Source organism: Penicillium griseofulvum, assembly GCF_001561935.1.
Source record: "Penicillium griseofulvum strain PG3 chromosome Unknown contig_12, whole genome shotgun sequence".
Classification (NCBI taxonomy): Eukaryota; Fungi; Ascomycota; class Eurotiomycetes; order Eurotiales; family Aspergillaceae; genus Penicillium; species Penicillium griseofulvum.
The window spans coordinates 242353-255804 of NW_024467435.1; the positions used below are offsets into that span (position 1 = coordinate 242353).

Genomic DNA, 13452 nt, shown 5'->3' on the forward strand with positions numbered 1-13452 from the left:
TCACTCTTTGGTCATTGAAGGATACGGTAAGGACCCAAGTCCTGATCATTCTACCTTTCTACTAACATATGACGGATTTAACAGAATTTGGAAATCGTTTGGAAACCGTTTGGAAGTTTTGGAAGTTTTGGACGAATAGGAGTTGGTCTTATGAGAAGGAAACATGCACGAGTTGAGATCTTCAATTAGTATTACATGGAAGCCTTGATTTGGGTTTTTGGCCCTATAGGGTTTTCCCCATATTGTGATGCGAATGCAAAGGCCGACCGTTTTGTCCACGCAAAGCTTTCTTCTTTACTCTCGTAATTTGTAAATCTGGGGATACAGTAACAGCAACGGTAGACATCTCCTGAATCGGGATGTTTCAATCCATGCAAGCCATGGCTGTCAACTGTAGCTGTTGACATATTCAGTCTTGGGTCAGTCTTTTATATAATAATGACCGGTCACTGGCCCTATAAGTCGCCTGGGCCATTCAAATCTCTGGCAGAGAGTAATGAATACAAAAAAAGAGTAGATACTCTCTTTTTCATCTCAAAAGTATCCTTCGGTCTATGGTCTTTCTGGTGGTGCCGTGATACCAGGATGTTGGACAGGTCGATATAACAACCTGGCGTCGCTCATTCGGGATCAAAATTTGTCAGACTATGTGATATGAGCCTTTGTTTCTGTGCTCGCAAACAGCACTCTTATCGCGCATATTTCGTCAAGTTAGTTCATCCAAGATCTTACATCATTACTTGAATATAGACAGGTATCCTATTTCACCGAATAAAAATATTTCAAGATAGTATGTACAAACATCATCGAATCCTCCAAACTCCATTCTCCCGAAATGCCAATGAAAAATAAAATATACAGGTTAAGTACCTAGCATCATCCAGGCCATAGCCCCAGCCCAGCCAAAGACGAAGATCAACGTCAAAATACTGGCACCGGCCTTATCGCCAGTCGTAATAGGCTTCTCCTTGTCTTCATCCCCGCGCCCTTCACCCGCATTGGGATCACTGCTGCTGTTTCCACCTGTCTTGGAGGTGACGGGTCCGAAAGTGCCGGTATCGAAGTTGATCATATTCGCAAGGAAGACATTCGTTGCGCTGATCTCTTGCTCCATACCAGTTGTCCCGTCCCACTTGTTTTGATACCATGCGATACCGCATGAGTTGTTGTTGTTTCCCGTGCAGGACTTTGCGGCGGCTTGTGCGGAACTTGCGAGTTTGGGTTTGATCAACGCTGCGGTATCCGGGACTAGGAGTGCGGTGAATGCGAGCCACGAGGAGGTGAGGCCCTTGAAAAGGATTTCGTTGAAATTGCACCGTTTGATCGGTTCGCAGGTTGTATCTTCAAAGACGTCGCCGTGAGGGAAAAAGGTTTTCAGGGTGCGGCCGAGGAGACCGTCTACTGGGGTCTTCCACTTCTCGTCTCCATTCGTCTGTACAGGTGGATGTTAGTGCCTGTAGATAGAAGGATTGATCACGCAGAATGGGTATATGGAGAATATCGAGGTCCCACTCACATAGTTATACATGTAGGCAGCACCCATCAGGTATGTGCCGTAGTTGTAGGTCCACTGGTAGTTACCAGCGTCCGCGCAGTCATTGGCCATTTGCGTCGAGTCCGCAACGTTCCAAGTCTTTTTGTTCACCAGGGGCGAGGAAGTAGACCAGTCCCAGATCTTCTCGGCCCATTTTGAGTACTTGTCGTCATTCGTGTAGCGGGCGAGACGAGCGGCGAGTTGGAATAGACCACCGTTTGATACGGCGTTCTTCATGGTGTATCCGTCCTGGTAAGGGAAGAGCTGCCAACGCAGACCACCACCACATGTTGTTGTATCCCATCGAGCGGTCTGAGTGTTAAATACACCCTGAGCGAGTGAAAGCCATGAGAATTTGTCCGGGACATCAGGGAATTTCAGCTCAGCGGCCATCATAGCTGCGAGACCCCAGAACATTTGATCGTCATTTCCCTAGAAACTCAAGAATAATCAGAGAGCTATCCTTGGGCAGTATTTCTGGATCGGCGCGTGGTTCTCACCAGGTAACTACTGTAGTTGCTGGGCATGTAGTCACCCTTGTCGCCCGACTGCCACTGCATTCCCTCGCTCATCAAAGAGTTATAAGAGTCGTCACCCGTGAAATGCCAGTATTGAAGCAGTGCAAGGAAAAGAGCAGACCCTTCCCACCATTTTTCAGGGAAAGAACCAGGGATTTGGCCAGTTTCATTGCCAGCATACCACCCCATCATGGAGTAGGTACTCGTACTCGCGGCATCTTTGATCGATTCTGTCCATTGATCACAAAAAGTCAGTCCTATGCCAACTTTTATCGGAAAATAAATTCGTGTCGCCATGACGTACGTTCATTGCTGAGGTCTAATTCGATCGCAGGCGTTAATGTTGAAAAGAGAAGTGTTGCAATGAGGCCATTCAGGATGGACCATGTTCCGGACAAGTGCATTTCGGACTTGAATCAATCATAGATAGTATCGATCTAAACGAAAAAATGGTCGAGGTGAAAGTTTGGGGAGATCTTGAAAGGTGTTTGGGGGTTGGGGATGCGCAATGATGTATGGGCAAAGACCCCCAAACCAAAGTTCTTAATTAAAAATAGTTTTCAGGGCATAATCCACTTTTCTGTGGGGTTAAGAGAAATTGCAAGCTTTTGGTTGATTTTGCGAAAGACTTGACCGATGATCAACCAGTAGATCTATCATGTTCGCCACCGGCCCAGTATAAGCCGATGTTGTTTGTATTCGTACAACATATGTTGTACATTTAAAGGTTGATTAGAGGATTAAGAATCTGCATGCCAAATTATCAAGGTCTTGATGAATAAAAGCGATAGATGCCGGATGGTCCTCTTGTTCCTAGGGCTTAAGGGTCCACTTGCCAAGCCATAAAACGCGTGTAAAGACGAGACAAGCAATTCCACGGATCCGAACTAGACTTGGCTTTTTCATATTCAATTATCTTACTGTAGAATTTAATTTTCTAGAGGTCTAACTGATTAACATTCTACGTAATTCTTTCTTCAATAATAATTGACTTAGTCTTGATATTTTCCCAATATTTTCTCTGTTTTGCTGTATTTGGTAATCAGGGCCTGGGGCAGAAATAGTGGGTCCCCAGGGGTCACTGACGTCAGAGGCGGGAAAGTTCTTTTTCTATCAAAAAGAGGGCTGTGTGTTTCGACTCCACTAACACCAGGGGTCTACATTTAATCAACTCCAGATAATATATATATATACGAAGTACGAAGGACAATATACATCCTTTGCTCCTGAGGCTCACGGCATCCTGATGATTGTGAACCCTTCCAGACCCAAAATTGCTGCGATAGTGGGGATAAGCCACAATTTGCAGCTTTATGTGAGGGGCGAACACTTACCGATGTGCTATTGTCTTCGCTGCAGGCCCCTGAGTTATGATAACACAGAGAACAACACACATTGCCAAATAACAATCTTCTATCTCAACAGCTGAGGCAGGCACAATACACAACATCCAATAACAGCCATTCAGCCCCACATCGACGCCAATAGCTGCCTCTCAATCTCACAGCTTGGTAAAATGTATATTTTTCTCACATTGTGCTCCCACTCAATGTTTGGGACCCTGTCAGTCATCTACGAGGCAAGGTAAATCAACAAGTTCTACATGCTCACAACATTCCCTGAGAGCGAACTACAACCAGTCTCGCAACTTAACAGACCTATAGTCCTTGCACTTCCATTGACAAAATCAACCCATTCATTTATCATAAGTGAAAGCCAGATATGAACCCAGAAAATAAAAATATCCACAAAGAAATAATACCCAAGTAATCAGGAGAAAGACCACCATTTTGCCCGTTGATGACCTTTTGCCCGTTGATACCCCTCCTCTCAGACAACCCATATTGATCATGACCATACGTTGCATTGAGATTCACATCACCTGAAATTGACCCATCTTCCATCCGAATCCAAGTCCGAATATCATCCCCAAGCGACCGCTGATCTAAAAAAATCTGCCTTCCACCACGTGCCCAGTCGCCATATCCTCCATAGCCCGTATGCCGGCCGTAGCACATGTTCATGCCATTTCCCGTAAAATTGAGGCCAGACAGTTTACTATCCCATTTGAAGCACCTATTAGAAGAAAACGATTAGACAAATGACATCTTTTTACGGGTTGACTTGGAACCGAGAACAGAACATAGAGCATAGCGTGGTCCATACCAGTCATTATCGTGATCATGTCCACTGAAAGTCGCCGCCAGCCCCGTGGTGTTCAGCAGAGCGCTTATAAATGGGAAATCCTGAGAATGGTAGCCGGACTCGGCGTCATAGCCTTGTTCTTGGACTCGTTCTCCGTTGATTCCTGGCTCGTTGATTGGGCTAACACCAGATTTTTGAAATGCGCGCATTGCATGAACTGGGATATGGACGAAAGCTAAAGACGGGATTTTTTGTCCGTAGGTAGATGTCAAGTTTGCATTGGCTTTTTGAAACCATTCAACAACCTGTAACAAGTTAGTATGCTTTCACACAGCCTCAAATCCCTAGATCAAGCGTAGGAGATGTGAAAATCTCGAAGTTTCATCAACGTGGTACTTACGCTGTCATCTACCCAATTCTTTCTCGGTCTTGATTTGCCATCTCCATTCTCTGTCGTAGCATAATGACCGCCTTGACTGTCGAAAAACCATAATATAAACACGGGTGTATTATCATTTGAACTCGGAGGCGGAAATACAGGCAGGTAATAGTTCGTGATGCCGGCAGAGGAATTCTGAACCCTTCTCTGGGTCAAGCTGTTTTCATATTTTGTCTCTTGATGAAAGATTTCTTCGGGGTCCAGATTAACCTCGCTGTCATGATTCCCATAAGTCGATGCCCATGGTAAACCACGGTCGACTAGTGGTGCAACAATCCGATCAACGTAGAGACTAGAGTTCGATCTTTGTGTTGCTTCTCCGGAAATTAAATCTCCATTGAGTACCACAAGTTGCACTTTCTCTGAAGAAAGAACGGAGTTCATTACCTCCGAGGTGTTTTCGTCCGCTTCATCATCTTTAATATAGTTAGAAACTAGCATACTGGAACAATGGTTGGAATTTCTCATGGTACCTTCAGCAAAGTGCAAATCATTAAAAACTGAGATTTGGAAAGTTCCATTCTCAGTAAATCGCAGCCTTTGGTCTCTGGCACGACGTTGGTACGCGGAAGCCCTGAGAATTGACATCGTTATATACTCAAGCTCGAGTATAGGTTATTCGCAATAGCGAAAAATCAATCAGAGAAAACGAAGGACCTGCGTTCTCTGTATATGTCGCCAATTTTTGCACAATTTTCTATTACCTTATCCCAGACCCAATTAAATGTACCATGAGGGTGACTTGTTGTAGATAGTAAGATGTAACCTTACAGAAACGGCGCTACGTAGGTCCTAGTAGTGGGGGAGAGGCTGAAATCTCGTACACTCCATGGTTTGGATACGAGCACAGCCCCTAATTAAACTGTTTGTTAGCCGTTGGAACTATCATACAGACTGCTTACTGTACGGAGTACGTGGTCAACCTTATTGCCTGTACTATTGAAGTGGATCCGAACGTGATCTTTTAGCCTTTGATCATTGGTAGCTCAGCTTGGTTCACCAATCAAATTCTAATATTCTAGCCCCACTCAGTAAGCATGAAGCATAAATTGAAGGCTTTAAATCCTTAAATCCGAACAGCTGAGAATTCCGCTTCTTTGCAATGATATCCACCTTATACGGAGTGTACCTAAAATCTAATTCCTACACCTGCTATTTTGATGCTGCAGTAGCTAGAGTGTTAGTGGTAAAATTGGGTCTCTACCCCGCTACAACAGTAATGCAGCCAAGATCGTATTACCAAGAACCTTGTACAACAACATACACATCCTCCAAGGAGGTAAGATTGGCAGCCAAGACCAGGCGTATTACCAAGCACGCCGCATACGGGTGGTGCTGACGCCAAGGGATGGCTTACATCCACCCGCGCAGATGAACCTTGGCATCCTTTTGACTGCGGACTTTATAGTCCAATTCCGAGGATTCTGTAATCTAGGAGCCTAGACAATATCGGAATTTATCAAGTGTGGAAATCTACGATATTTGATCTATTGATAGAATAAATTTTATGGGACATAAACGAGGTGAGACACAGGTAAATCAGTGGTTCTAGATCATGTCGGTCAACCAAGACCTCTATTTAGTATTTCGGCTTATATACCCTTTATTGGGTTGGGTTCGTTTGCAATTCTGCATAGTCCCACCTGAAGCTTCAGAATACTTATCGGTGCAGTATGGAGTACGGAGTACAATATTCCAACCTTGGAAGGTCTGGCTTTCTGCTTACCAATACTTGGGTACTACTGAATCCATGTGCATACTACACCACTCGGTTTCCAAGGAAACCAACTAAGTACAAAATGACCCAGCACATCGGCCAATTTTTTAAATGACAAAGACTCCCATCTCGACGGGTGCTTCAGAACGTTATACGACATCCTCCACAGATGGCTAATCTTCTAGAATCCCTATTACTACTCCTTACATTCATCCAAACTCTATGCCTCGCCCACTCCCCAAATCTTCGCGAAATCCACAGATTCCCCAACGGAACCTGGGTCGAGAACATCGCAGTCCGACCTAACGGCAACCTCCTCGTCGCGGTGCTAAGCACAGCAGAGCTATGGGAAATTGACCCGTCCATCCCATCAGATCCCAGCTCAGCCCATCTGGTCCATCACTTCGACGGCGCCGAAGATGCAGATGGCATTACGGAGCTTTCACCAGATATCTATGCAGTCATTGCATCCAATTCAGTTTGGACAATCGATCTCAGAAATCACGGACCTGCCAAATCAACCCTTATCGCGAAACTCCCCGCTAGCTATTTGAATGGCATCGCCGCTCTAGATGAAGGAAATGCAGTCGCCATCACCGACTCCGAACTCGGCGTTATATGGTATCTCGATATCCGCACTGGTAGCTACAGCGTGATCCACCAACATGAGACAATGGCCGCAAATAATGATATGGGGTTATTGCTTGGGGTCAACGGGTTGAAGATTGTAAACGACTATATGTACTACACCAACAGCCCGAAGCGGATTTTCTGTCGTGTCAGAATTGATACACATACCGGTCGTGCCTTGGGGGCTTACGAGGTTATCAGCAATGATACACGGGCTGATGACTTTGCTATCGGTCCGCATGGAGTTGCATATTTGGCGGGTCTTATTGATGATGTGGTTATCAGGGTCTTTCCTAATGGACATCATAAGGTTATTGCGGGCTCGAAGGGCTCGACCGATTTGATGACTGCTACGTCGGCGGCTTTTGGGAGGACACAGAGAGATAGCAATGTTCTTTATATCACTACTGGAGGGGAGACCAAGCTTCCTGTTCATGGCACGAGTACCAGGGGTGGGAAGATTATGGCGCTTTCTGTGGAGTTTTAGGACATTGTCTTATTGTATGTTGTGCTGAATGGCTATTTTTAAGGATTATCTAGTTCTTCTCGCACAAAAGCAGTCGAGCCAATTTCTGTTTCGAGATTATTCTATTGGCTAAAGGTATGAACAACATCCAAAAGGCTTCTTTGAGCAGGGGCATATAGTAAGGTCATATGTACGGATTTCCATTCCATTCCTAGCAACAAAACTAGACACTGAATGCTATTATGAATAACTGCGCTTGCATGATCGTGTTGGTCCCCAATTCCCTCCGTTGCTCCGTGATATCTTTTTTTTTCTATTTTCATTTTGAAAGGTTGGACATCGGTTCTAAACACAAACCCCTTATACACCTACATGCGCATTCGTGAACGCAAATGCGGAAAACGATCATGACTCGATTTCGCCGCGGCGAAGTGCCAATAAAGCCCGGACGTCCGTGACAGATTGTAAAGCTTCGAGCATGGGAATCAAGTGGAGCAGACCGTTGTCAGTAGGGTCGTTGATCCAACCTTCGATGGGAATCGCATTATCTGCCAATGATTATTAGTTCGAGCGCACAACGATAGATAAAGGTAACTATTACCTTCGTGGAAGATATAGCTCATCGGGCTGTTGTCCAGAATCATCACCTTACTCAGATCGGGTTCCACAGAACTCAGGTCCTTGATGTATGCCCCGTTGCGGAATGTGCAATGCTGTCGGTATAAACGGCCTTGGAAGTATTTCCGTTCCGACTCCAGCCAGTCGATGACAGGATCAGCGTACTCTTGAACACTGGCCGTGAAAATGACGAGTTTGTACCACTTGCTAACCTTGCGCAGGAACTCATCGCAGTGTGGCCGTTTATGGACGTAATACAGAATGGGATGCTGAGGGCCCAGTGTCGTTTGCGGTCCGCCCGGGGACAATGAAGTAGTCGTGGGTATCGAGAGCTTAACCTCGACCATGTGACCACTGGACATCCGGCCACCCTTGGCGAGCGAGTGGATCAGGGTCTCATCGAGATCTAGCACCAAAGTCTTTTGCGGGGGTCGGGCATTGCGGGGTGCCGCAGTATATGAAGGTACTCGGGGCGGGAGAAGTGGGCGCGGTGGAGTTGGAGAGTGTGGGTACTTTGTAATGCGATGGATGTTGGGAGATGTTGGGGACTTCAAACTGTCCAGGTGGACAGCACCCTGAACTCGAGAGACACCCTCGGGCATTGGATGTCCTAAATCTGAACTTTGGGATCTTCGGTGTCTCTGCCGCTTGAGAGATTCTTCATTATGGAGCTTGATGCGTATAGACCGACGGGGCGTGTGCTCTTCCCCTTCTGGTATTGGACCTGGATCGTGGCTTTTCGTCTTGGTGGGTCGGTTCCTCCCACTTGAGAGATTCTTGATATGCCGTCGATCTGTCTCGGATTCTGATGTTGTCGATATAATGGATTCGTGAGAGCCTTGAGGTCGGAGCTTCCGGGTGGAGCCACTGCGACGCCGACCTTCTATCCGGGTGGCCCCTTTATCCGACCGGATGGTTGGGGCGGCGGAGGAGCGTCGCAGTTTCCGAACAGGTGCAAGAAGCGAATATCGACCATCGTCAGCCTGAAAGCATTGAGCCAAATACACACCGGGTGCAGCAAATGTAGACAGAATGAACTTGAGCGTTTCCGTGATCGCATCAAAAAACCGTTGGGTAATTAGTCGCCAAGTACTTCGAGCAGTGAGTGTGCCATTCTTGTGAGCTTCCTGTAGTAGCGGTGTCTTCTCATCTAAGCCATATGCCACATCCTCTCCATCTTCGTCCACAGGCGGTGGTCCGCCGTCGTAGCTCTTCTCGTTATGATCGAGGGACCGAAAGTTATCCTCGCTATAAGAGCGGAGTTTCGAGAAGTCCGCCGGTAGAGGCGCGCGTTTGCTATCGCCTTGAGATTTCGATCTATGGCGTGAAGAGTTGGAAGATTGGCCAATGACTCGCGAGGACAGGATATTCAGCGAGTTCATCTTCCCTCAAGGCGTCACGGGAGACGGGGGCACAGCGATCTAGTGACAAACGGATCGTGAGTAAATCATCAAACCCACTTAAAGCGGTCCATGAGATAGTGGAGGATGTAATAGGGCTGTCTGAGGGAAAGAGGGGGATGCGCAGGGAGGCGTAAGCTGTTCTAACCTCAATGCGCCAGTCACCCGTGCTCCGGAGCTATTTCCGCAACTCCAAATTTGATTTATACCACAAGCTCAAAGCTGAAAGCAATCCAAAAAAATAATAAAACAATAAGAAAACTGAAATAACACCAATAGGAAAGCCGAAGCCGAGACAATAGAACGATCAATGAGTGTGGGGAAGCGGACAAGATCAAACGGCAGAAAATCATTCTTTGTCTCTCCCACTCTCTCTGGCTCTGTGAGAATCTGAGAATCTTTTGATACAACCCTTTATATTTTTCATGATTAGTATGATTTGGATTTGAGACCTGGTATGTTTTTACTTAAACACTGCACACTTCTATTACTCAACTCCCGCTGACACCGCGCAGATTTCCTCCAAACATCCCACTTCCTCATGCCTTCTTCATTGGCTCTGACGCCGGGCCTGGGGTCATTCCTCAAGTGCCTCAAGACGAACCCCATTGATACCTCTATTGAGACTCTAATCTCGTGCGTATCTCAAAGCTTCCAGCCATAGTCGCTACCTCCAGTGACAAACTTGCTAATATAGTATATTTCATATCAGATTGCTCAAGCGACGCCAAATCCGTCATTCGCGATCATGTGCCACAGCAACCGCCTATTTGCTACGGAGCGTAATCTCTGCATGCCGCACAACAGATTCAGCCAAGCTTATTGAGCGGGTGCAGAGTGTGGGCAGGCGACTAATGGCTGCGCAACCGCGCGAGATGGTTGTGGGCAATATCGTGCGCCGAGTCCTAGGTCTTATTCGTGACGAAGCGGAAGATGATCGTGACGCGGAGTTCGCTCTTAGTGACATTGGTTCCGAAAGTCAGCCACAGACACCCCGAGCTTATGATGGTATGTCCCAACTTCTAGTCCAAATATATACACAGGAATGACTCATAAATTCTTAGATCCAGCATTGCCTTTGGATCGTGACTCGCCCTCCATCCGGCCCGAAGATAGATCCTCTCGCCCCCCTCTGACCTCTATGTTCAGCCTTCTCTCCCATCCCGAACCCGAGAACTCACTTCCCAGCACCCCAGGAGCTTCCTCTCCAAGCGGACGCCTCCCTGGCCACGGCCCAGGCAAAGATGTACGGGCTGAAGTACTGGAGGGTATTGGCGAGATCATTGATGAGCTCGGTCAGGTGGACGACCAAATCGCCGCGTACGCATTGGATCACATTCACTCCAACGAAATCATCCTCACCCACACATCCTCGACCACTGTCCAAAAGTTCCTGCTCAAGGCTGCCACCAAGCGAAAGTTCACCGTCATCCATGCTGAGTCGTACCCGAATAATCACGAAGCTACACATGCCACCGTCAGTGGTAGCGCTAGCGACGATGACAATCTCGGCTTGGAGGCTTTCCAGAAGCCACTGATCGAGCATGGCATCACCGTCATTCTCATCCCAGACTCTGCCGTCTTCGCTATCATGTCGCGAGTCAACAAGGTCATTCTCGGCACACACTCCGTCCTTGCCAACGGCGGCCTCGTCGCCGCAGCTGGTACCCGTGTCATCGCCCGTGCCGCCAAGGTCCACCAGACCCCTGTCGTGGTCGTGAGTGGTGTTTACAAGCTCAGCCCTGTCTATCCATTTGACTTTGACTCCCTTATTGAATACGGTGACCCAAGCAAAGTTCTCTCCTACGAGGAAGGTGATCTCGTCGACTTGGTCGATGTGCAAAACCCTATCTATGACTACGTTCCCGCCGAGCTCGTCGATCTTTACATCACTAACATGTAAGTTGCAACCACGCATCCCACTCGTTGATCTCATTTCTAATGCTAACCTTGCTTTCCCTACTCCAGCGGTGGCCATGCGCCATCATACCTTTACCGCATTGTCTCAGACCACTACCGCAAAGAAGATATCAGCTTCTAAGCTGGTAGTCGGCTTAGGCAATTGTGTGACAACTCAAGAAATAAACATAAAAAATTGAGGGACTGCACGTACGATACCCGAGGAATTACTTTGACGATTGACGCAGAAGTAATGAATAAAATTTCTTTCCATTTCCGCCAATGTTTAGAAAGCCCTGTGTTGACCAATGCATTAGACTCTCACACATGTCAAGCAGCCTCGGTAGTTGAGCTTCACCTGGCATGTAGATATGGCTGAGCACTAGTTGCAGTATAAAGTAGCCAATGTGCCTATTATTGGACGGATGAGAATCCCCATGTGCTATAAGTCATCTATACATGTATCTTTAAATTGGTTCTGCAAGCATATAGATCACAATTATATCCCATTCTTTGATTTATATATCTTTCTACATTTCCTTGGGACACCCGGCTTTTCAATCACGACTGTACTGAAGAGAAAGAAAGCAATAGACCTTAATATGACCACCTGTGGGTGCCTCCTTGTCGATATAGACCATTTGATTTGTGAAGGTACGATGCCAGCATCATGGCCTGTTCAAAGGTAATAACAAGGAAATCCCGATCGCTATTGTAAGGCATGATATATATTCATGGCCAAATATGCAAGATTGGATACATATATATAGTAGCCCTTACAAATACTAGGCTTGTGGGCGACCTTTGTTCCGCAGGGAAATGGACTTCCAAGGCCTAGGTCATGAGATAGATACAGGTCCGCAAGGATCAAATCCCCAGACATTGAAAGCCCCACCTGAGCATATAAGACCGACTTATGTACCCGAACAGCTTGTATATTTATAGATCTATGATGCCCACGAACGCCGTGTTCACACCAATATTATACCCTACGCTTTACACTGCGTCCCCAACAGACAGCTTTAGCAAGGATCCAAGAAGCAAGTGGAAGTATACGGGAAGGTCTGAAACCCGAGAAGGAGATAGAAAGTCATGGCGCCATAATCTTTTGGAGGTTGTATCAATCGTGTTTAATTCGCAAATAAGCGGATCCACCACACTCCGGACGAAAGCCCGCCGGGGGACTCCCCAAAAAGAAAATATCTCATGAAATCAAGGCGCTGATGAGGCGGGCTTTCCGTCCGGCACCGTTCCCACACTCCAAGGCTCCCGGTCGCTGCATTTTTGTTTTCGAACAGAACGCGTCGAGTTGTTTAAGAGCGGGGCTTCTCCTTCTTCTCCTTCCACAAAGCGGCGAGACCGACACCGGAGACCTTGACGACCTTGAAACGGACACCGGGAATATCACCCTTGGCCTTACCCTTGCGACCGAAACCGGCGAGCAGGACCTCGTCGTTCTCATCGATGAAGTTCAAGCAACCGTCATTGGGGACTGTAGAAACATGCTGGTTAGCATATGTTTGTGGGTGTTTGTGTGGCTGTTTCCATCTTGTCGTGATTCCAACTCGTATAGACCTTTCCAACACATCCATAACGAAATAGTAAGGAACGGGATTACCCACCGAAAGCAGCGACCTTCTTGCCGTTCTTGATGAGCTGGACCTTAACACACTTGCGGATAGCGGAGTTGGGCTGCTTGGCCTCAACACCGACCTTCTCGAGAACGATACCCTTGGCGTGGGAAGCACCTCCGAAGGGGGAGGACTTGTAAGCGGTTCCGAGAAGACGCTTCTTGAAGTGGTCATCAGCCCAGCGCTGATCCTTGCGGTGCGACTGGAGCTTGCGGGCGGCGTTCAAACCACGGGGTTGTCCTTTACCCATGTTGGCGGATTATGTGTTCGACGGTCAACTGAACGAGAAAAAAAATTGTTAGCCTCGTTTCGAGTGTAACGGTGGTTGTGCTATTTGTGTGTGTTTTCGATGCGGGTTCGGTATTGGGCGAAGGCCGATTTTGTGCGTAGAAATGGATGCGATCGTTGAAGGATCTTGCAATGATACGAATAGAATATTTCGGAAAAGCACAAAC

General features: G+C 47.1%; 5 protein-coding genes across 5 annotated transcripts; 2 read left to right on the top strand and 3 right to left on the bottom strand.

Moving 5' to 3' along the window:
* Window positions 1-862: 862 nt before the first annotated feature.
* Window positions 863-2456, bottom strand: PGRI_089780 (glycoside hydrolase family 76 protein; the record flags this gene model as incomplete). The annotated part of the gene is made up of 4 exons (XM_040796691.1): window positions 863-1432; window positions 1517-1966; window positions 2035-2282; window positions 2357-2456. The coding sequence occupies 4 exons, from the start codon at window positions 2454-2456 to the stop codon at window positions 863-865; spliced, it is 1368 nt and encodes a 455-aa protein (XP_040650121.1).
* Window positions 2457-6522: 4066 nt separating this feature from the next.
* Window positions 6523-7470, top strand: PGRI_089790 (uncharacterized protein; the record flags this gene model as incomplete). The annotated part of the gene is made up of 1 exon (XM_040796692.1): window positions 6523-7470. The coding sequence occupies one exon, from the start codon at window positions 6523-6525 to the stop codon at window positions 7468-7470; it is 948 nt and encodes a 315-aa protein (XP_040650122.1).
* A 384-nt stretch (window positions 7471-7854) lies between these two features.
* nemA (Nem1-Spo7 phosphatase catalytic subunit NEM1) lies at window positions 7855-9449 on the bottom strand (the record flags this gene model as incomplete). The annotated part of the gene is made up of 2 exons (XM_040796693.1): window positions 7855-7997; window positions 8051-9449. The coding sequence occupies 2 exons, from the start codon at window positions 9447-9449 to the stop codon at window positions 7855-7857; spliced, it is 1542 nt and encodes a 513-aa protein (XP_040650123.1).
* Window positions 9450-10321: 872 nt separating this feature from the next.
* Window positions 10322-11508, top strand: PGRI_089810 (translation initiation factor eIF2B subunit beta; the record flags this gene model as incomplete). Its single annotated transcript, XM_040796694.1, has 3 exons — window positions 10322-10475; window positions 10532-11366; window positions 11436-11508. The coding sequence occupies 3 exons, from the start codon at window positions 10322-10324 to the stop codon at window positions 11506-11508; spliced, it is 1062 nt and encodes a 353-aa protein (XP_040650124.1).
* A 1171-nt stretch (window positions 11509-12679) lies between these two features.
* On the bottom strand, window positions 12680-13247 carry rps23 (40S ribosomal protein uS12; the record flags this gene model as incomplete). Its single annotated transcript, XM_040796695.1, has 2 exons — window positions 12680-12858; window positions 12989-13247. The coding sequence occupies 2 exons, from the start codon at window positions 13245-13247 to the stop codon at window positions 12680-12682; spliced, it is 438 nt and encodes a 145-aa protein (XP_040650125.1).
* Between the last annotated feature and the right edge of the window lie 205 nt (window positions 13248-13452).